The sequence below is a fragment of the Mustela erminea genome, chromosome 16, assembly GCF_009829155.1.
Source record: "Mustela erminea isolate mMusErm1 chromosome 16, mMusErm1.Pri, whole genome shotgun sequence".
Classification (NCBI taxonomy): Eukaryota; Metazoa; Chordata; class Mammalia; order Carnivora; family Mustelidae; genus Mustela; species Mustela erminea.
Genome location: NC_045629.1, coordinates 22,799,668 through 22,823,654, shown reverse-complemented (window position 1 = coordinate 22,823,654; position 23,987 = coordinate 22,799,668). Strand labels below are relative to the sequence as shown.

Sequence of the window (23,987 nt, the reverse complement as noted above, 5' to 3'; positions counted from 1 at the left end):
TTTTCTTTGGTGGTTTACAGGTTGGTTGGTGGTGTGCACTGGGTATACGTAGCCTCAGGAAGATACATAGGGGGTAGACATCAAAAAATAAGTAAGCATGTTCATAAAACTTTTTTTTTTTTTTGAGGAAATGTGTTTAAGGTACCATCACATAATAAAAGAGAAAATTTAGCCCATAATAACTTACTTAAAGAGGAAATTAATCATCTTTTTTATTTTTATTTATTTGACAGAGAGAGATCACAAGTGGGCAGAGAGGCAGGCAGAGAGAGAGAGAGAGAGGAGGAAGCAGGCTCCCTGCTGAGCAGAGAGCCCGATGCGGGACTCGATCCCAGGACCCTGAGATCATGACCTGAGCCGAAGGCAGCGGCTTAACCCACTGAGCCACCCAGGCGCCCAGAAATTAATCGTCTTTTAAAGTTGCAAGTGGAGTGGTTTGTGAGCCAGTGTTGAGTAGACTCAAGTAAAATATAAACGGTCTGCTCAAATGGTTTTCTATACTTAGACCAGAAATTGTTAGCACCTTGCTCTACTCCTTGTCTCCTTCTAGCCCCTCAGTTGAAATATATCAGATCTGTCCCTCCGTGCAACGTTACAATTACTAGGATATATATTTTGGGAAATTTAAGATAGATGATGGCTGAAGCTAATGTTAAATCCCAAAACTAAGTACAGACTTTAAGTAAGATAATCTTTTGAAAAGTTTTCCTGATCATTCTGATGGTACTCTATTTTTAAATATATATGGTGATACTTCGTTGGGGGGCAAAAAGCCATTTTAATCAACAGACTTAATACATACAGCTGCTATAGAGGGCATTTTGTTATATATTTTATATTTTGATGATAAAAATTTACTTGAATTTTTATGATTTATAGAACACTCCTTTCACAGTGAAAATCCTGGAGGTCACTTGTTAAAAGCTTACTTAGATTGGATGGGTAATGTTTTCTCTTACATGCTCATAAGTGAAACCATGAGAATTGTGGTTCCAAGAGAAATAGAGAAAAGGAATGTTCATGAGTATCATCCAAGAAGGGTTTTGGTGTTGAGGTTATTGCTTCACCCGTTGTCCTTTTATACCTCCTGCAATGCCCTGGCTCCCTTCCTCACCATCAGAACGCCTAGGCCTTCCTCAAGGCCAGTTCAATACCTCCCTAGCCCAGCCAGCAGTGTTTTTCTTTCTTGGACCTTAAAGAACATGGGGGTGTGCGCCTGTTACAGAATACTTTTACCAAGTTTACTTATTGCCATTTTTCCCATATACAGATGTATTTCTTCTCTTTCCTTGTTTTCTTCTGGAGAACAACATTCCTCCGCATGCTTCGAGCCTGACACTTACTGGCTGTCAGGCAGTCTTTGAATGAATGAGTGAATGAATGGGTGAATGAGTGACATTGACAATGACAGTGACACTGAGATGGGCGGAAAGAGTCAAGCATGGAGACACACACAGTTCGTATCTTGCAGCTCCTCCCTCTTGACCTTTGCTTATGTGATTACTGGGAGAATGGCCTCTTTGATGAGGAGACCCTCGCCATAACATCTTCGTTAGAAGTAGGAGTATGTAACCCTGTGTACAAATAACCCCAGCTCTGCCATTTGCTAAGCTGCTCAACTGCCCTGGGCTGGAGATGCTAATGATTATCCCCATTTAACAGAAAAGGTCATTAAGCCATAAGAGGTAACTTCTTAAGGTCCCACAGCTAACCAAGTGGTAGAGCTGGGACACGGATTACGTGGCTACAGCTGCTCTGCCCAGTTGCCCCTCATAGTCTGTTTTGATGATTAAATTGTGTCCAGCAATTGCTGGATGCATAGTAAATGCTAAATGAATAACTTAGTACAGATTATACTTATTATCAGCCCCAAACTGTGCCCACAGTACAGGACCTTGGGACTTGGCTACATTGCTCCCAAGGCAGGAAGCTCAGGCGTTAGCTTTCAGATTGTCCCCTCCTGTGTGACCTGGTGAATATAGTGTGCAGTTGGTGCAGCCTCCCTCACCGATACAGTGTTTCTTCATCCTGCTTCCACGTGACTCTCAAGAAAATTCATTCCTCAGCCCCCTTGGATCAGAGCTGTGACCAGAAGGAGTGCTTGTAGGGAGACTGAGCGTTGCAGATTTTGCAGAGGGAAGGCTGGGCAGTTTGATGGGTATGTGTCAGTGCTACAGTGACTGGTCTTGGGTGCTGCTTTCTTAGCCCACCTTCCTCTTTGTCCTTTCTTCCTGAACCTGTTACTCTCTGGCCTTTTTCTGAAGTTCTTGACCTGTTCTACTGTCTTGCCCTTCCAACCGGTTTCTCCAGTCTAGAAAGGATGAAAAGCCACTATAGAAAGCAAAAGGAGGGCGAAGGTGACTTTAGACCTGGGGAGACAGAAGGAAGGGGGAAGCTGCAGAGAACGGGAACTCTAAGAAAGACGTTTAAATGCTGACGTCATCTTTTTAGGCTGCATTTTTTTTTCTTTTGCTAAGTAGTTATTAAGCACCGTGTGCTGAAGCGACTACAAGATTCCCCCAGTGTCTTTGTTAGTTCTTTCGTTTAGTTCTCGTAGAATTTAAACCTCTGTCACCCTGATCTTTGTGTATTTAAATATTATTTTGATTATATTAATGATGACCGATGTGAACACAACTGATTCTCTTACGTTATGTCCTTTTATATTCTTACTGGAAGGAACCCAGCAAGCAGGAGCCAGTAATTGTCCTTCTTCATTAGGGTCAGTAGTGTTCCCTGATTTTTTTTTTTTTTTTTTTTTTTTTTAAGGATATTTTAAGACCTTTGGTGATAGCAGCTAGAATTAGCCAAGGGAGGGTATCAGGAGCAGCAGGATGTGAGAGAGGAAACCACGGAGGGGAGGTGTGCTCAGGAAGGCGAGCTGGAGCTGCCGGGGAGAGAGGGTACCGAGGGCAGAGCAGGGAGGCAGCTGCTGCAGGGGTGGAGGGAACGGGAGACTCCACCAGGAGCCACGACCTCCTCTCTTTGGGGAGCATTCCTTCTGGAAGCCTCGTGTGGGGCCAGGGTCCATTTTACCTGGGTGGATTTGGAAACATTGAGCTTAGTGGTGGGGCACTGCCTCTTCCCAGGGCTGGCTGTCGTGGGTGAGCTATTGCAGCACACACTTCACATTGGTCAACACCAAACAGAGACTGGGAGGAGCCCCTTACAACACCTGTAGTTTCCCCGTGGTGCAAGATCACTCCTGAAACCGAAGGCTGGCTGCAGAAACCTGGGGCCAGCAGGTTGTAGTTCATGGTGCTGCTGAAATACATCATCTGCTTAAAGAGTCTGGGCCCAGTGAGGTAGGCTTGTTGGCTTCTGAAGTGTGAACCTTGATGAACACTTAATTTTTAAACAAGGTAAAAAAAAAAATAGAGCCCCTTCTTTAGGAGTTACACGTGCATATTAATCCAAACAATGTGTTAGTAACTGTGGTCAAATTTCTGATTGAAATTGAAGTTCTTTTATTGGTGGTAAATTGATCAGCCACTTTATCATCAGCTCTGTTCTCTCTCTCTTCCCCCCCTCCCCATTTCTTGTTTTAGTTGCTGATATGTGTTCAAGATGAGTGGGATTGGAGAAAACACCTCTGACCCATCCAGGGCAGAGACAAGAAAGCGCAAGGAATGTCCTGACCAGCTCGGACCCAGGTTAGAACTTGCAGAGAAACGGAATCAATATTCCCCATGAAAGTCACATGCGTGCAGCATTGACTTGACACCCCCTTTCCACCCTACCCGCCGGTCAAACTACTGTGTTTGGTTTTTCTCCTTAACGGTTAAACCTTGAATATGTATTATTTGGCTTACATTTTGGTTATGCTGATGGGTTGCAGATTTTACTATTCTTTACAAGAAGACGAAAGCTTCATGCTGCTTCTGATGTCACCTCTGTACTTGACTGTTAAAGCAGGCTTATTATATGATTTTGAGCCTTCCACATTTTTTCTGTTAGATCACAAGACATGATAAAGATAAGAAGATCCCATAGCAGAAGTTGCTGTTAATTTTACACTGTTTTATTTTTATTTATTTTTTTGAGTTGGTGACAAAGATTGTGGGTCTTCAGTGAGTAAAACAAGTAATTTAAAGCAAGTCCCATGTCATATATTATAGATGGAAGTGTGAGTTGCTCTGATCTCCATGCAGGGTAATTTAGCATGGTCTAGTAAAATTATAAATGTATATCCTCTTTGAACTGCAATCCACTTCTAGGAATTTCCCAGAGTATGCTTTCACACTGGCAAAATGATAGACACTGAAGTTACTTATTACAGCATTGTTTAAGAATTGCAGAAGATTAGGGAGAACTTAAGTGTCTGTAGGGAACTATTTAAACAGGTATGATACCTCCATAATCTGGAATGCAATACAGCAATGAAAAAGAGTGAAGATGCTTAATGGATTGATATAAAAAGAATCTCTTAAGAACATTGTTACAGAGAAAAATAAGTTGTGAAGCATGAGTATTGAGTACTACCCTTTGTATAAACCACCCCTTCGTATAAACCATTTTTTTTAGGATAATGAAGAAACACTTAAGAGTTGTTAACCCATTTTGGGGGATCAGAACTAGTCTAATAGGGAACAAAGGTAGAGTAGAGACTTTAATCTTTTGGTTACTTAAATCATGTAAATGATGTAAAAAGTTCACTAGGGGCACCTGGGTGGCTCAGTGGGTTAAAGCCTCTGCCTTCGGCTCAGGTCGTGATCTCAGGGTCCTGGGATTGAGCCCCGCATCGGGCTTTCTGCTTAGCGGGGAGCCTGCTTCCTCCTCTCTCTCTCTCTCTATGCCCACCTCTCTGCCTATTTGTGATCTCTGTCAAATAAATAAATAAAATCTTTTAAAAATAAATAAATAAATAAATAAAATAAAAAGTTCAGTAAAAGCAGCAACTTCTCTTACATAGCCAAAAGATCAGCTGGAGAAGAACAGGGCAGAGGACTAGGAAAAGTCATTAAGACAGGAAGAGAGGGAGAAAGAGCAAAAATATTTTATGTTCCCTTTTCCCCTTTTCCTGCCAAACAGAACAAGTCTATTAAATTGCTGCTGAGCACATCCCAGCCCCCAACCCTCGGGTGCAGTATGTGGCCTCTACCTCCTGGCAGTCCACAGCCATCTGTCTGGCAAACTGCCTTTAATGCCCAGAAGTCCACTCAAGGAGGCAGTTTGATAAAATGAAGACCATTTTGACGGAGGCAGTTCTCCTGTGTCTCGCTGCCCTGGCACCCTGGTGCCCTGGTGCGGGGTGGGGAGCCTCCAGACCCCCTCCCCAAGCGCTCTCAGGTCTTTGTACCACAGTTCCCCTTTCTCACCTATTTGTCATGTGTTCATCCATCTTATGGGGAGAGGGAGCTGAAGAGAAGTTGAGGGGGGCTAAGGGGTCCAGGGGGGAACTTGTCTCCTCCAGGTATCCCAGCCACTCCCTGCCATTCCCTGTACCTAGTGAAGTAGAAGCTAGGAATAAAAATGAGATGTCAAAAAAACAAATTCTGGGCCCGTCTCTACCAGTAACTCACTGGGTAATCTTGGACAAGTTGTGTAACCACTGTGAAATGGAGAAATTGTCTTCTATCTCAGCTTTATTAGTTGGTGAAAATAAAGCTGATACTTGGAGGCAAGTATTACAGACTACAAATTCTTATCAATTGATATTATATATATATTAAAAATACAGAAAGCTGCTACACGAAACAACTTACATTTTTTTTTTTAAGATTTTATTTATTTATTTGACAGAGATCACAGGTAGGCAGAGAGGCAGGCGGAGAGAGAGAGGAGGAAGCAGGCTCTCTGCTGAGCAAAGAGCCCAATGCGGGACTTGATCCCAGGACCCTGAGATCATGACCTGAGCCGAAGGCAGCGGCTTAACCCACTGAGCCACCCAGGCACCCCCAACTTACATTTCTTATTTATTGTATAGTTTGAATGGCATTTAGTGGGCCCTCTACTAAAAAACAAAAAAACGAGCTGTATGCTGTTATTATCAAAGGGAACTTGCTATTTTGTCAAACTGAAATGAGAAGATCTTGCCAATTTTTATTTTTCCCTCCTTTGCATTAATTTTTTTTTAAGATTTTATTTATTTATTTGACAGAGAGAGATCACAAGTAGACAGGCAGAGAGAGAGAGAGAGAGAGAGAGAGAGGAAAGCAGGCTCCCCGCCGAGCAGAGAGCCCGATGCGGAACTTATCCCAGGACCCTGAGATCATGACCTGAGCCGAAGGCAGCGGCTTAACAGACTGAGCAACCCAGGCGCCCCCCTTGCATTAATTTTTTAATACTTTAGTTGAACTTGGACCATTTGTATATATTTTGTACGTCATTCAACTTGGATAGTTAACAAATACCCTAGGTCAGTTTCACATTTTGTTTCTGACTGTACTGTAGTTTTTTGCATTATCTAAAAATAATTGTTTGGTTTGATAACCAACATCCTAAAGAATTCTATGAAATTATGGAGATTTACCAAAAATCCCCACAGTGTATTTATTCCCATTATAACGAGGTTAGGTTCCTTTTCTTCTTTTACTAACCCTAGTAAATTTTTAAAAATTTTATAACATAATCTGCCTTACTTTTCTAAAACTTTTCCTTTGTGTATTCAACAATAAATTTGATGTCTGCCTCTGCCAAGTGTTGTATTAAGCACAGTGATGAGCAAATCATCCTGAGCTTTGTCACTGTGAAGCTTACTGTCCAGTGGAAGACATGATATATACATAGAGCAAACAGTCACACAAGTAAATCTATGATCATGTACTGGGATGAGTTTGATTTCAGAAAAAACACGTGCAACACTTAAGGCAAGTTGAGGGTTTTTTTTCCCTCTGCAAAGTACTTCCATGTTTAGGTTACTAGTAACTTTTGTTTGCTACCTTTATATTAGAACTTGTTTAACATGCTTATGTTTTTGTTTTTGTTTTTTTTTAATAGTCCCAAGAGGAGCACTGAGAAACGTAATCGTGAACAGGAAAATAAATACATCGAAGAACTTGCAGAGCTCATTTTTGCAAATTTTAATGATATAGACAACTTTAACTTCAAACCTGACAAATGTGCAATCTTAAAAGAAACTGTGAAGCAAATTCGTCAGATCAAAGAACAAGGTAAGAAGCCTGAATTAATCTTTTGGAGAGTTTATCCGGGTTCTGTTTTTTCATATGTGAGAAGTCCCTTCAGAGTCCCTTTAATCCATTTCTTATGTTTAAATTATTGATGAGGAAATGATGTCACAGCGCAGATGAATGCAAGTATCACTTGCAGGGGTTTATAAATAGGCTTTATATAAAATTCAGCAATTCCCTAAAGACAGAGGAGACTGAGGTGAGGCAGGGTGATGTAACTTTTCATCTAGTAAAACTCAATTAGGTGCCCACTGATTCTCCTCCCCTACCTTGGAATTTTCATTGCCTGCACAGCAAGGGTCTGTCATAATTTGCAAGTGAGGAGCCAACTAAGGATGGAAACCAGAAGTAAGGAAGTAAGCCACCTCCTGTCTCAGCTAGTCAGCATATTTGATTAAGTCTCAGCCTCAACTGGCCATGCCGCTAGATTAGAATTTCATATCCTGAATGACAAGAGATTTGAAAGGCTCAAGCCTCTAGTCAAAATTCTTTTGTGAGTTGAAACACAGAACATGACAGCTTTCTTCCTGGAGTTTTGTTTTGTTTTGTTTTTTTGTTTTTTTTGTTTTTTTTTTCTGAGATAATTTTCTGCCTCTCTTCTTTGAAGAAAAAAAAATTTAAGAAAATAATATTTTAAAGAACATTGGACTTAGTGGTGCCAAAAAAAAAAAAATCAGTATCAGACAAGTACGAACAGTGTTCTGGGTGCTTAGGGCCAATGTATGCTCTTAAAGTATTCACACACTGCTTTCCTTCGGGGCGAGGGAGATTGTGATCTCTTGTAATCTGCTTTTGAATGTATCCTCTCAGTTCATTTTTTTTTTTATCTACCTTTTATGTGATATTCAAAAGAGGCAGATTTTAGAAAAATAATGTCTTTGTGTAGGTATATGACCTTCCCATCTGTTATCAAATCTTAGCTGCCTATTTACATATCATCATAATAGCGTTTTTCATTTTCATACATTTACTATTAAGCTAAGTTTTACATAAAACAGTGTTACAAATGTAGTTCTGCCTTCTAGGAACTTAAAAATACATGCCTAAGGTACACAACACAGTTTCTAATACAAGCCCACTCTGAAAATCAGTCTTTATTTCCTGGTTTCGCCACCAAAGTTCTATTACTCGGCAGTCACCATTCCATGAGTTTCTGCTCTCAGTGCCTGCCTCGGTCTCCCTTCATCTCTTTCTTCTTCCCTCTTTTCCCTTTGAGATCCACCAGTTACCAAAAACTCAGTTTAATCTCCATTTTATATCTTCTCCATTTTGGGGGCAGACTAGCAAAGGATAGAATAATATTCTTACAGCTCTTAGGAGAAATAATTGGTTAAAGTTTCATAGTACTTGGAAATTGCTGTTTCTCTCATTGCTGAGATTATGGTGGAGAAGCAAGCTGCTTGCTTCAGGCTTCTAGAGATTTTGAATGATACAATTTTGTGAACATTGCATGTTAGGCAGTGCTTTTGCACTTTAAAACAGTTATGTATTTTTTTACTATCGAGGTCTTGCACAAGGTTTTAAAAGTTTTGCAAAACCTTGGTAATTCCCCCTTGCAACCATAAAACACGTTAAGATGTGCCACGCTGGGACTCTGCCATACTTTTACTGTAGGTTTAATCATCAGGCTGCATACCACAACCACCCAAGAAGCAGCAGCAATAAACATCCTGTCATGTCTTATTCTTATAATGTTCCTATTAATTTGCAGAGTAATGGGTTTTGAAAGGGGAAGCAGAAATTAAAAACCAAATGAAAAACACAGATGCACTTTCATGTTCTAATCTAATATTTTAAAAGTATTTTTTGTGTAACAAATTGTTTTTTTAAAAACAGCAGGACTTCAGAATCAAATCAGACAGAAGCTAGCTATGAATCCTGGGTCTGCCACTTACAAGCTCTTTGAACCTGGGCAAATTATTTTCTCTCTCTCAAACTCCCATTTCCTCATACAGAATTTAGCAGTCATAATATTGAGGTTGTGCGGTTGTTGAAATTATGAGCTATGTAAATGTACTCAGCCAATACATGTCAGCGTGAAGGTTTGGTAGGTATTCAGTAAATATCTTTTCTTTCCTTTTTTTTTTTTTTTTAAAGATTTTATTTATTCATTTGACAGAGAGAGATCACAAGTAGGCAGAGAGGCAGGCAGAGAGAGAGGAAGGGAAGCAGGCTCCCTGCTGAGCAGAGAGCCCGATGCGGGACTTGACCTCAGGACCCTGAGATCACGACCTGAGCAGAAGGCAGCGGCTTTAACCCACTGAGCCACCCAGGTGCCCCATATTCAGTAAATATCTTTTTCACACTAAGCAGAAAGTAGCCTTCTTTCCCTTACCTATGCTAGGGTCTTCAGCGAGCTCTTACTTCAGACGGAGAATGGGAGATAAAAACCGTGGGAAAGTGGGTTATGAATATCCTTTCCTGTAGCGTCGTTGGAAGAAGGTACGGTTCTGAGGCCAGAGAATTCTGCTTAGCCTTTGCAGACCCTTCCGCTGCCAGCTGAAGTTCAAGAGCAGCACAGAAGTCAGACCCAACCCCTTCTCTCTCGTTCTTCTTGCCCAACAGATCCCCCCTTTCGATCGGTATAAATTAAGTCCAGCCATCATCTTTCCAGTGTTTCCAAACTTCATTTTTTCAGTCGCAGGTCTCAGATTGAGTAAAACCTAATTGTGCTAGAGCAGTTCAGCTGGATTGCTTGTGGATACCCACTAAAGAATCCACCTGGGGTGGGGGGCGGGGGTGGAATCCACCTCAGGAAAGCCGGGCTCGTATTGAAGGCGCCAGCCCGTGTCAGAATCTCAGGGAGCTGAGCCAGGCATGCGGGGCTTTTCCTCAGTCATCAGCTGCCCCTTGAGTTCCCATCCACTTTGTAAATAGAGAGGAGAAAGGGTATTTTAAAGTGACCGAAATGATGGGACTTTGGTGGGAGAATTGCCAGCTGTTGAAGTCCGTCAGCCTTCTCCTGTGTAAGCGCATTATGAGACCCATGCCTGACAGACCCCAGCCCCCCAACAGCACGTGCACTGTGTGGACCCCGCGGCAGCGGAGCAGATACACATCCTGTGGACCCAGGCCCTTATACCAGGTTTGTGATATGGAGGTGTTGATGTTTTGTCCCATTTGAGACGATGCTGATAATGTTTAAAACTTCTGGCTCCTATAACTTAACGATAATTGTTCATGAATAGTGAATAACCTTTTTTCGTAATTGGGGAGGCTAATATTGCTTCTGTTCCACAGAAGAGGAATAACTAGTATGAAAAATACAGATGATTTAATTTGGAATTACTAGTCCAACTTCACACTCCTTAGCTGGAAACTTCCATAAAAATTTCTGTGGAAAATACCTAGTAATTCCTGTGCTCTTAAAAAATAAAATTGATATTCACAGACCTGGACCCCTGGGGATAAAAATATATGTTTATAAAAAATAAAAAAATTAATTAAAAATAAATAAATAAATAAATAAATAAATAAAAATAATAAAATTGAGGAGTGCCTGGGTGGCTCAGGTGGTTAAGCCTCTGCCTTCCACTCAGGTCATGATACAGGGTTCTGTGATAGAGTCCGGCATGCGAATCCCTGCTTAGTGGGGAGTCTGCTTCTCCCCCTATCCTTCCCCTAACCCCTGCTTGTGATCCCTCGCTCTCAAATAAATAAAACCTTAAAAAAAAAAAAAAAGAAAGAGAAGAAAAGTAACAGGCTACCTAAAAGACCATTCTGGTTTCTCATTGTGATTACTCTAATGACACAGTTTTGATTTCAGTGCCATTTTGAGAACATTGGGATCCCAGATTGCTTTGTACTTATGAATTTCCCCTAATATAGAAAATAACATTAAAAAAAGTATTTTAAAAGGTGAGGTCCTGTGGTATGCTGGAATCACTCATATCAACCAATGAAAGCCAGTTTTTCAGTTTCAAGAATTTTTAAAGCCAAATGATGAGCACAGCCATTGTTGAAAATTATACAGACTTAAAAAAATTACATAGACTTACAATTAAATTATATTTTAAAAAGCCAAGGAAGACTTAAATTTATCATTTTCTAATTCTTCTACTGCATTTTGCTGTTATCTGTGCACTAGAGGCTCATGGCAACTTGAATCACCTACATGATAGAAATACTATGAAGTGGTGGCCACTCTGCATCTCTTCCTAAGTCCACCTTCAATAATGTCACTGTGGCTGATTGCAAATACAACAGTCTTGACACCCTGGAAATCAAGGCTTGATTTATTGTTTCTTGGCTGTCATTTTAGACTTAAAAAGTAAGGGAGATTTGGGGGGGGGGAAATTATGGAGAAAATGTTAATTACCTTCTGACATTTTTTTAATTAACATTAAGTAGCCGTTATGTGCATATACAAAAGATAATATCCAGTTCAGCAAAAAAAAAAGTCACTTGCAATTGACAATTGCATTTCTGCACACAGCATCTTCATACATTTTCATTATTTCATTTTTGTCTTGTTAACTTAAATGAAAATTTTAACCAATATTCATATTGGAACTGTTTTTTATCCGTGGTAATCAAAGATTGGTTGCAACCCAAGAATTTGGCAAAAATTCATGTAAGCATTCTGTAAGAATCAGTTGGCTATGTAGAATTGACAGTAAAGGAGTATTGTATTATCATTATACATTATATGCTGTACATCCTTTATATAAGTAAAATTTGTAGTAAATATCATGATGCTTACTATTTTTCCCCCAGAGAGCTGGGTTTTTAAGTATTTCCCAGTATACCACTTGTAGCCATGGAGGTGGGAAGGTTGGATTATAAATGTAGGTGAATCAGATTCATAAACTAATGAGATTATTTAAGAATTCAAGAAAATAGTAATGGAAACAATTTAATCTTAGCCTATAAAAGTTCATATGGAGCCTATTAAAAATGTGTTTTTCTTCCCTATTCTTTTTTTCCCATCTTAAATGCATGAAGTTCTTCCAGTGGAAATTGTCATTCAAGCTGAAGCCTGAGCTTGAGCTAATAGCTGTCATGAAGCAAAGTAAGCAGAAGGGCTCTGATTATCAGATGTCTTTCAGGGATCAGATTTCTATAAATCAGGCTTTTGGGGAGATGCTCCTAGGCCTTGGTTAGGTAGCATGTGATGAAACCTTAGGGTGTTGATGGCAGAGGCAGGTTAGGAAACTCCGCCTCTCTTGGGCATGCACTTGTAGATAATAATCCGTGTAATAATCTCTTTAAGATCATAAGCTTTATGATCTAAAATGAACACAGTCTCTCTTCTCCCCAGTTGTATGACCACATGCAAGTTTCTTAACATCTTTGGGTTTTAACTTCCTAATCTGTAAAAAGAGGGTAAGTTCTTGTGAAGCATATGCTCAATAATGTTTATTTAGGACTTAATCTAGTCCTTGGCACATACTTACTAAACAGTAGTTATTACTCTTATTATTGCTTCTGACATCTGTACTTGGAATCATCATCCAAGAAGATCTAGGTTTCCTCCCTGAGGACTTCAGGACTGGGGACTCACTACTGAAACTAGATTTTGGATTCTTCGTTACAATTTTAAGCCTTAATGTTCTCATAGTGTTGATTCTTTTTACTTTTCATGTAGAAGTAAGTAAATAAAAGCTATCCAATTACGCAGTCAGACAAAAAATACACATAACAGATATGTTGGTGTGACTACATCTGGATCCCTCCCTCTGACTCTGTTGCTCCTGCTGGACCTTTCTGGTACCTGCTTGTCCCTGTTACCCAAGTGGCTTTTCAAGAATCTTGCTTTAAGGAGAACTAAAGAGGGCAAAGTCTTGACAGTTTTTATTTCATCTGTATTTACTTCAATGCAGGAATGAATCTGACTGGCCTTAGTTTTCTCTTGAAGACCTGAAACTGTTACATGTTTCCATACATCCAGTAATAAATCAGACTTTATTTCATTGATAATATAGTCAATGATTGGCATTATGTTCTTGGCATTGCAATTTTTAATAAAGATACTTTTCTAATGATGTATAAATTCACTTTCATAGTTTTATGTGAATTAATGGCTCATATTATTAATGAAATCCTTCAAATTAGTGAGCAGGGGTAGAATGCCTGCTGTCATTTCTTCTTAGGATCCCCCCCCCCACTTTTTCCTAAGTATATGGAAGGGGTTATTTTGTTTATTTAACAGCTTTCAAATGGGGAGGATTTAAGTAATTTAACATACCCTAATGCTTTAGGATTTCAGCAGTTTATGACATGAGCTGTGATTTCAAGACTTAAACTAGCTTCCATACTCTACAGAATGTAGACAACCTTTCTCTTCTTGATCATCTACTGGTATGGAAAGAAGTTAATTCTGAGGGGTGCCTGGGTGGCTTAGTCCGATAAACGTCTGCCTTTGGCTCAGGTCATGATCCCAGGACCACTTGGGATTGAGCCCCGCATCGGGCTCCTTGCTCTTCAGGGAGTCTGCTTCTCCCTCAGCCCCTCCTCCACTCGTTCTCTCAGTCTCTCCCAAATAAATAATCTTTTTTTTTTTTTTTAAAGGAAAGTAATTCTGACACTGCACTGCGTGTGTTGATTTCATTCAAAAGCAAGCATCATTTGGTAAATGTTTTATTGAGTAAATCCTATATGCAAGACATACTGTTCTTCACTAGGTGGGAATCCAACAATCAGTCAGTAACGTGATTGTTTTCCTTGGAACTTTCACTCATTTGGAGGGACATTGGCTTGTAGACAGCTAACTGGGAAACTATAGAGGACAGTGGAAATAAGAATGATGACAAATGCTGGTGAAAATTGATTGATTGAGGGGAGGGAGCAGGGTGGAGACAGGTGGAGAGGGAGGGAGAAAGAGAGAGAATATCAGGCTCTCTCCACGCTGAATGCAGGGTCTGACGCAGAGCTCAGTCTCATAACCATGAGATTATGACCTGATGCAAAATCAAAAGTTGGACCTTCAATCGTCTGAGCCACCCAGGTGCCCCTTTATTTTATTATTTTTAAGTTTCAGTTGTAGTATAGTCAACATACAATATCATATTAGTTTCAGGTGTACAGTGTCACGATTTGACGTTATGTATATCACAGATTGCCTCACCATGATAAGTGTAGTTATCATCTTTTACCGTGGAAAGTAAATGCAGTATTATTGACCATATTCTCTATACTATACTTTTTCATTCCTGTGACTTATTTTATAACTGGAAGTTTGTACCTCTTAATCCCCTTCATCTGCTTCTCCCATCCCCTGTCTCACTTCTCCCCTCTAGTAACCACCAGTTTGTTCTGACTATGTAGAATTGACAGTAAAGAGTATTGTATTATCAGGTGTTTTTACAAGTGTTTCTGGTTTTTTGTTTGTTTTGTTTCTTAGATTGCATATCTATGTGAAATCATATAGTGTTTGTCTTTCTCTGTCTGACTTCTTTCACTTAGCATAGTACTCTCTAGATCTGTCCATATTGTTTCAGATGCATAATTTCATTCTTTATTATGGCTGAGTGATACCTGTACATGGTATAAACACACACCCCACATCCTTTTTGTCCATTCATCTATCATTGGGACAGTTGGGTTGCTTTTGTATCTTGGCTGTTATAAATGACGTTGCAGTAAACAGGGGTGCATACAGCTTTTTGAATTAGTGTTTTTATTATTTGGGGGTAAATGTCCAGCAGTAGAATTACTGGATCATGTGATACTTCTATTTTTCATTTTTTGAAGTACCTCCATACTGTTTCCCTCAATGATTTTACCAATTTACATTACCACCGACAGTGGAAGACTTTTCTCCACATCCTCACCAGCACTTGTTATTTCTTGTCTTTTTGATACTAGTCATCCTGACTGGTGTGAGGTGCTGTTTCACTGTTGTTTTGATTTGCATTTATTTGCCGGATGGTTAGTGATGTTAGGCATCTGTTGTTGTTGTTGAACATCTGTTCATGTGCCTCTCAGCCATCTGTATGTCTTCTTGGGAAAAACATCTATTCAGGTCCTCTGCCCATTTTTTAATTGGATTTTTGGGTTTTGGTGTAAAGTTGTATGAGTTCTTTATATATTTTGGATACCAACCTCTTGTTACAATATATCATTTACAAATATCTTCTATCTTCTCCCACCATGAATATTTCCACTGTTCTGATTTTGTAATAATCACAGTAGGCTAACCATTTGCTATAATAAGACCATGAGTGTGTTCCCAGACTTTGTTCTTTCCCTAGGTCTGGTTTTATCAGTGCTGGTGATAAACCAAGTCTGATTTTTTTTTCCCCCGATGTCTGATTTACATGATGTATCGTATGTAGGAAATGTCTATGACTGTAGGATTATAATCATCCTTGAGAAATGACAACAAAACAAGTGTAATAACTTTTGAAGATAACCATTGCTAATTTGATGATTTACCAGTTGCCATTAAATGAACTGTAAAACTAAAAACAAAAACAAATACCTTCTCCTATTCAGTAGGTTGCTTTTTTCATTTTGTTGTTGGGTTCTTTCCCTATGCAAAAACTTTTTAGTTTGATGTAGCCCCACCTGTTTATTTCTTGCTTTTGTTGCAGTTGCCTGAAGAGAAAAATCTAAAAATGTGTATTAATAAGACCAGTGTCCAACGGTTTACTGGTTGTGTGTTCTTTCAGGATTTTTATGGTTTCCGGTCTTAAAATTAGGTCTTTAATTCATTTCGAGTTAATTTTTGTATATGGTATAAGCAAGTGGTCCAGTTTCTTCTCTTGCTAGTTGTTCTCTTCTCTTGTTAGTTGTTCAGTTTTCCCCAACACCATTTATTGAAGAGACTGTCTTTTCCCATTAGATATTCCTGCCTCCTTTGTCATAGATTAATTGACCGTAAAAACATGGACTCTCTATTCTGTTACACTGATGTCTTTGTTTTTGTGCCAGTGCCATACTGTTTTGATTACTATAGCTCAGTAGAATAGTTTGAAATCTGTGGTGGCACTACCTCCAGCTTGTTCCTTCTCAAGATTGCTTTGGCTGTTGAGGGTCCTTTATGCTTCCATGCAAATTTTTTATTTGCTCCAGTTCTGTGAGAAATATTGTTTGTATTTTGGTAGGGATTGCATTGAATCTGTAGACGACTTTCACTACTATGGACATTTTCATATTAATTCTTTTAGTCCATGAGCGTCTTTCCATTCATTTGTGTTATCTTCAGTTTCTTTCATCAATATCTTACAGTTTTCAGAGTATAGGTTTTCACCTCCTTAGTTAAATTTATTCCTACTTTGGTTTTTGGGGGGGGGTATGGGGTTTTTTGGGGGGGGGTTAATACAGTTGTAAATGGGAAGTTGTTTCAACTTACCTTTCTGCTGGTTCATTATTACTGTATAGAAATGCAACAGAATTTTGTAACTTGCCACCTAACTGAATTCATTTTTTAGTTCTGGTGGGTTTTTTGTGGAGTCTTTGAGTTGTTTTTGTTTTTGTTTTTTAATTTTTAAATGAAGATTTTATTTATTTATGTGAGGGAGAGCAGGGGGAGGAGCAGAGGGAGAGGGACAAGCAAGCTCCGCATTGAGCATGGAGCCCGTTGTGGGGCTCAGTCTCATGACCCTATGATCAGGACCTGAGCCAAAATCAAGAGTTAAGACACTCAACCAACTGAGGCACTCAGGTGACCCTAGGAAGTAATTAATTTCTTCCTTTCTACCTTCCTTTCTCTTTCTCCCTTCCCTTCCCTTTCCTTCTCCCTTTTTTCCCCCTTCCCTTCCCTTTCCCTCTGAGAGAGAGTGAGTGGGGGGGGTAGTGGTCAGAGGGAGAAGGAGACTCCCCACTGAGCAGGTAGCCTGAGGGCTCTGTCCCAGGACCCCAAATGCAGTCACCCAGGCACCCCCTAGGTGTCTATATATAATATCGTGTCATCTACAAATAGTGACAGTTTTACTTCTTTCTTACCAATTTGGATGTTGTTTTTTTCTCTGCCTGCTGTGACAAGGATTTCCAGTACCACATTGAATAAAAGTGGGCATCTTTGTTTTGTTCCTGGTATTAGAGGAAAAGTTGTCAGCTCTTCACCATTGAATACAAGGCTGGCTGTGGGTTTGTCATGTCATGTGTGACCTTTATTATTTTGAGGTATGTTCCCTCTATACGCACTTCACTGAGATTTATCATCAGGGGATGTCTAATTTTGTCAATGCTTTTTTTGCATTTATTGACATCATATGATTTCTACCCCTTATTTTGTTATTGCGCTGTATCACATTGGTTGATTTGCAGATCCTGAACCCTTCTTGTATCCCTGGAATAAATCCCACTTAATTGTGGTGAATGATCCTTTTAGTGTATTGTTGAATTTGGCTTGTTGATATTTTGTTGAGGATCTTTACATCAGTGTTAATCAGTGTTTCGTTTTAGTGTCAAGGCAATGCCTGCCTCATAGAATGAATTTGGAAAAATTCAATTTCAATTTTTTTGGAATAGTTTGAGATGAATAGCTTTATTCATTCATCTCAATAAGCTTCCTTATCAGCTGCATAAGGAAGAATGCAGCTGATATTCTTCCTTAAATGTTTGGTTGGATTCACCTGGGAAGTCATCTGATCCTGGACTCTTGTTTATTTGGATTTTTTTTTAGTTATTGATTCAATTTTATTACTAGTAATTGGTCTTTTCGGATTTTCTGTTTCTTTCTGATTCAGCTTTAGAAGATTGTGTATTTCTAGAAATGGTTCCATATCTTCTAGGCAGTCTAATTTGTGGGAATATAAACTTCTGTATCAGTCTTTTATAATCTTTTGTGTTTCTCTGCTGTCAGAGGTGACTTATTCTTTTTCGTTTCTGATTTTATTTGAACCCTCTTCCCCCACCCCTCACCCCTTTTTTATGAGTGTGGCTAAAGGTTGTTACTAATTTTTATCTTTTCAATGAAGCATCTCTTAATTTCATTGCTCTTTTCTATTCTTCTAGTCTCTATTTAACTCACTTCCACTTTGAACTTTGAACTTAACAAATTTCTACTTTGTTCTTCTTTTTCTAGTTCCTTTAGGTGTAAGGTTGAAGTATTTACTTGAGATTTTTCTCATTTCTTGAGGTTGGGCTGTATCTCTTAGAACTGCTCTTGCTGCATCCCAAGGTTTTTGAACCATTTTGTTTTCATTTTCCTTGCTCTCAAGGTACTTTTTTTTTTCCTCTTTGATTTCTTTGTTGACCCATTTTTTTGTTTAGTAGAATGTTTAGTCTCCACATACTTGCTTTCTTTTTTCTTGTTTCCCCTCCAGTTTTCTTCTTGTAACTGATTTCTAGTTTCTCACCACTATTAGAAAAGATGCTTGATATGACTACAGTCTCCTTAAATTTTTTGACACTTGTTTTGTGACCTAACCCAATTTGTCCCAGAGAATGTTCCGTGTGTACCTGAAAATAATGTATCTTGTGCTGTTTTGGGATGGAGTGTTCTGTGTGTATATATATCTGTCAAGACCATCTGGTCTGAAGTGTCATCCAGAACCACAGTTAACCTGTTGATTTTCTGTCTGGATGATCCATCATTGATGTACCCCTACTCTGATTGTACTCCTGTCAATTTCTTCCTCTCTGCCTGTTAATATTTGTTTTATATTTTTAGGTGTTCCTATGTTGGGTATACAGATACTTAGAATATCTTGTTGAATTGATCATGCCCTTCTTTGTCTCTTGCTACAGTCCTGTTTTAAAGTCTGTTTTGTCTGATATAAATATTGCTACCTCAATTTTTTCTTTTTTGCTTCCATTTGCGTGGGATATCTTTTTCTGTCCTTTCGCTTTCAGTCTACATGTGTCTTTAGGTGTGAAGTGAGTCTCTTGTAGGCAACATAGAGATGGATTTTATTTTTTAATCCACTTAGTCACTCTAGGTCTTTTTGATTGGAGCATTTAGTCCATTTAAAGTGATTATTGGGGCACCTGGGTGGCTCAGTGGGTTAAAGCCTCTGCCTTCGGCTCAGGTCATGATCTCAGGGTCCTGGGATTGAGTCCCGCATCGGGCTCTCTGCTTGGCAGGGAATCTGCTTCCCTTCCTCTCTCTCTGCCTGCCTCTCTGCCTACCTGTGATCTCTGCCTGTCAAATAAATAAATAAAATCTTTAAAAAAAAAAAAAGTGATTATTGATAGGTATGCGCTTATTGCCATCATATGAATTGTTTCTTTGTTGTTTTTGTAGTTCTTCTTTGTTCCTTTCTTCTTCTAGAAAAGTGAGGTTATAGTAGGTGACATAGTTACGGTTGAGCAAAGAGGCCATCCAAACAGGAAGCAGAGGAACCTGAGCAAAGACACAGGAGGTCTCAAAGCGTATACTGGGTGTGAAGTCAGACTATTAAGCTACAGGATAGGATATTTTGGAGCATTTGGTTGATTTTGAGGCTGAAAAGGGCAGGTGAGAGCGAGGTGGGACAGTAGGTAAAGTACTGAAGCAATATTAAAATTTGGAAAAGGAGACAGAAAATGAGACTCTTAGCAGTCTTTATTAGAGTTGACTTAAAGTTGTCCACCATGGTCTCTAGATTCTAGAAATACTAGAAATGGGAAATTTATTTTTAAGATTTTATTTATTTATTTGAAAGAGAGAGAGAATGAGATAGAGCATGAGTGGAGAAAGGTCAGCGGGAGAAGCAGACTCCCTGCCAAGTAGGGAGCCCAATGTGGGACTCGATTCCGGGACTCCAGGATGATGACCCTAGCCGAAGGCAGTTGCTTAACCAACTGAGCCACCCAGGTGCCCCGGGAAACTTTTTTTTAATACTATTGACTTCAGGGGGTTGGGGCAGGGGGAAGGTACATAACCAATAAAACAGCAGTAACAAGAAAAATCTAAGTTAAAACATGCTAGAGAACTATAAAATACCTTAGTCATCTTTAATAAATATTTTATACGTAACGTCTTAGTCATTTATATAACTTGTTGAGGGAAGTAGTAGAAAAGAAGTGAAGTAGTAGGAAAGAAGTGAAGAGGGAAGGACAGAATGGAAAGGTTGTAAGGGAGACCCACAAAGACAGACCAACAAAGACAAAGAAGAGCAACATACTAAGGAGCATACGTGTTCACATTTAAACAAAAAGATAGGGGCGCCTGGGTGGCTCAGTGGGTTAAAGCCTCTGCCTTCAGCTCAGGTCATGTTCTCAGGGTCCTGGGATTGAGCCCCGCGTCGGGCTCTCTGCTCAGCAGGAAGCCTGCTTCCCCCTCTCTCTGCCTGCCTCTCTGCCTACTTGTGATATCTCTGTCAAATAAAAAAATAAAATATTTTAAACAAAAAGATAAATTTTTTGATAAAAAATTTTATTTTGTAGTCTCTTATGACAGTCACTAATGACTTAAAACATTGTCTTTTTTTTTTTTAAGATTTTATTTATTTATTTGACAGAGATCACAAGTAGGCAGAGAGGCAGGCAGACAGAGAGGAGGAAGCAGCCTCCCCACGGAGCAGAGAGCCTGACGTGGGGCTCAATCCCAGGACCCTGGGATCATGACCTGAGCCGAAGGCAGAGGCTTTAACCCACTGAGCCACCCAGGCGCCCCAAGCATTGTCTTTTTTTTATAGATTTATTTATTTGAGAGAGAGAGAGTGCATGCTCATGTAAAGGGAAGGGCAGAGGGAGACTGCCCTGAGCAGTCTCAGACTCCCAGACTCTCAGACTCTCCCAGTCTCAGACTCTCAGACTCTGCTGAGCACGGAGCCTAGTGCAAGGCTTGACCCCAGAACCCTGAGCTCATCACCTGAGTAGAAATTGAGTCGGACACTTAACTGACTGAGCTATCCAGGTGCCTCAAGCATAGTCTTAATTGACAACTGTGAGCCCTTAGATAAGAGCCAGTGGCCTTAGCTCCCTAGCTCCCTCACCTTCTGCGTAAATCCCACCCCAATCCTTAGTGAAGAGCGCCCACACTCGTGTCCGGGTTGCTCAGCCTTCCCCTGTCCTTGTCAGCAGGAGCTGATTCAGTGTCTCTCCATGCCTGCCTCTCTGCTGGGACTCAGAAACAGTCCCATCTGTCAGTGCGCACAGGGGAGCAGTACTGGGCCATTCCCACACAGCAGTCCACGAGGAGTGCTCCCTAAAACCCCTGGAGGGGCCAGGTTGGTACTCTGCCTCAACTTCAGGGACTGCCGATAAGCCTTGTGACGGAGTCCAGGAGAACAGCCTTCACCACAGCATACAGGTCCCTCCGTGATCTGCTTCCAGTCCCATCATATTCTCCTTGCTCCAAGCCACCAACTCCATGAACTCTTCTCTCCTCCCGCACACCTGGCACTGACACAGGCCTATACACACATGCACAGCGTCTTGCCTCTGTGTCTTCTGCCTGGAATGCTTCTCTCCTCTTAGCTCCTCTTAACTGGTTGACTGCCGCCCTCCTAGTAGTCCAGGAGGGTGGAGTGTTACAGTTGCTTGAGGTTTGTAAGACACGGTGAAAGGCTGGCTGGTGGAACATCCAGTGGCAGGGCGTCTTCACCACTACCCCACATCTGGCCTGTTTAGCCCACTACTGTGTTCTTATGTCCCATAGCCTCAGTTGTGTGCACCCTCAGGCTACTACCCTAGACCACTTACTGTTGCTAACCTATATTTATGGGGTTTTGCTTTTGCATCATTATTCATACCCTTCCCTCCCTATCTGGAATGCCTCCTTATCCTGTTTCTGTCTATATCCACTAGAGTCTTAGTGTTCATTCTTCAAGGTTCATCTCAAATACTGCTGTCTGAACAAAGAACTTCTGTATCCCAATCCATATAGACTGGTCTCTTGTGAATCTCTATATCATTTTTTTCTTCTGATTAGTTTTTATGCAGGTTTTCCTTTTTCCTTCCCAACTGAATGACAAATTCCTTGATGTCAGAGATCATATCTACTTACCACTCACACCTGTGGCATTTCTGAGCACAGTGTTCTTAGTCATAAAATAAACGCCTTAAAATTTTGTGATGCTAGCTTTTTATCTAGCATTGTATAATGGCTTTATATTGGGGGAAGATAGCACCCCAAATTTAAGAACTCGACATTTTTGTTCTAATAATTGAGTAAGTATATTCTGACTCTTGTGTTTTGTTTTGTTTTGTTTTTTTTAAGATTTTATTTATTTATTTATCAGAGAGAGAGAGGGGGAGAGAGCAAGCACAGGCAGACAGAATGGCAGGCAGAGGCAGAGGGAGAAGCAGGCTCCCTGCTGAGCAAGGAGCCCGATGTGGGACTCGATCCCAGGACGCTGGGATCATGACCTGAGCCGAAGGCAGCTTCTTAACCAACTGAGCCACCCAGGCGTCCCTATTCTGACTCTTGTATGATGATGTTAAATTACAACCTTTTTTCGACAGTATTTATAGTATTTTAGTTTGTGTCCTGAAAGTATGTTTGTGTCTCCTCAAGTGAGTTTGGTAAACTTTTAACTTTCTTAGGTTCTAATAAGTTTAGTTCTTGAGACTGTCTTAAAATAAGGATGACAGATGTGCACAACTTGTCAACTAGAATATATTTTGAAAAGCAGGGTAGGGAAGTATTTTATAGTTTTTGTAATTTTATTATGATCTTCAATTAATTTGGGATATTTTCCCTTATTTTAAATAGACATATTGTGTTACACTAGAATATGTAGCAAATAGAAAGCACGCTCATATTTAGTGCTATGTGATACTGGATGTATTGGTTTTGAAAGAACCCATATCTCAGATCTTGTCAGATACATTTAAATTTCCATGAGCTACAGTTACCTCTGATTAATTCTTCTTCGTTTGAAGAATGATATAATTTTTGAGAAATGAATTAAATATTTGGGATGTAATAGGGAGAAAGGAACAAGAGTTTCCAGTTGCATTATAGTTTTTGCTTATTATATAAGTGTGTCTGTATATGTAATTTATTCACTACTGATGGTTAAAAATAATTATCAGATTTATAGTAACTAACATTGGAATAAATAAAAGATGTAGAACATGAATACCAGTATTTGATTGTTAATTGTTGTTACTCTCTGGTTGGTTTAGGCATTCTACTTACTCTTGTTTTCTTTTTTGTTTTTGTTTTTTTTAAACCAAATGAGTAAGAGCAAGTCTATTTTCCCAACTTGTTGTACTAGTAGAATGAGGAAGAGGGAAATGGAACTGTTTTTGTGTACTTTAGGTTAAGTTAACTTTCGGGCTATAAATGGATTATACAGTATACAGTATACAGTACACCGTATACAGTAATAAATTATTGGACATGAAACTATTGTAATTGGTCTTTCTAAGGAGACTTTTTTCTGGGTTGATGAGGGTTTGGGTTTTTTTTTGTTTGTTTGGTTTTGGTTTTGGTTTTGTGTGTGTGGGTGCTTAAAAAAAAAAACACAACATAGGGCGCCTAGGTGCCTCAGAGGGTTAAGCCTCTGCCTTCAGCTCAGGTCATGATCGCAGGGTCTTGGGATTGAGGCCCACATTGGGCTCTCTGCTCAGCAGGGAGCCTGCTTCCTCCTCTCTCTCTGCCTGCCTCTCTGCCTACTTGTGATCTCTGTCTATCAAATAAATTAATTAAATCTTTAAAAAAAAACACACACACAACATAAATTTGCCTTCTTAGCCATCGTTAAGTATACATTATTGTATTGTTAGTTATACAAGAGGCCCCTAGAGCTTTTTCCTACTGCATGGTGGAAACTCTGTGCCCACTGAATAACTTGCCATTTCTCCCAACCCCTGGCAACCACCATCTACTTTCTGTTTCTATGACTTGGCTATTTTAAATGCCTCCCATAAGTGGAATCAGTTTGTATCTTTGTGATTGACTTCTTTAACTTAGCATAATTGGACTCAAAGTTCATCCTTGTGTAGGTCAGGATTTTTTTTTTTTTTCTTTTTAAAGGCTAATTAATATTCGATTACACCAAATTTTCTTTATCCATTCATCCATCAGTGAACATT

The 23,987-nt window shown here is 39.8% G+C and overlaps 1 protein-coding gene and 1 non-coding gene across 9 annotated transcripts in view; both read left to right on the top strand.

Moving 5' to 3' along the window:
- Nucleotides 1-23,987, top strand: part of NCOA2 (nuclear receptor coactivator 2) — a 303,670-nt gene that overhangs the window by 190,286 nt on the left and 89,397 nt on the right. For 7 of the 8 annotated variants that reach the window (XM_032316141.1, XM_032316140.1, XM_032316133.1 and 4 more), the window contains 2 exons: nucleotides 3,549-3,653; nucleotides 6,940-7,112. In XM_032316141.1, the coding sequence (XP_032172032.1) occupies nucleotides 3,568-3,653; nucleotides 6,940-7,112 (259 nt within the window). In that variant the 5' untranslated portion in view covers nucleotides 3,549-3,567. Of the gene's footprint in view, nucleotides 1-1,831; nucleotides 2,159-3,548; nucleotides 3,654-6,939; nucleotides 7,113-23,987 lie in introns of those variants that run through there. The other variant, XM_032316137.1, reaches the window with a different exon arrangement.
- On the top strand, nucleotides 15,220-15,351 carry LOC116575606. The gene has a single exon (XR_004279865.1). It is a non-coding gene; the product is annotated as a small nucleolar RNA SNORA72 (small nucleolar RNA).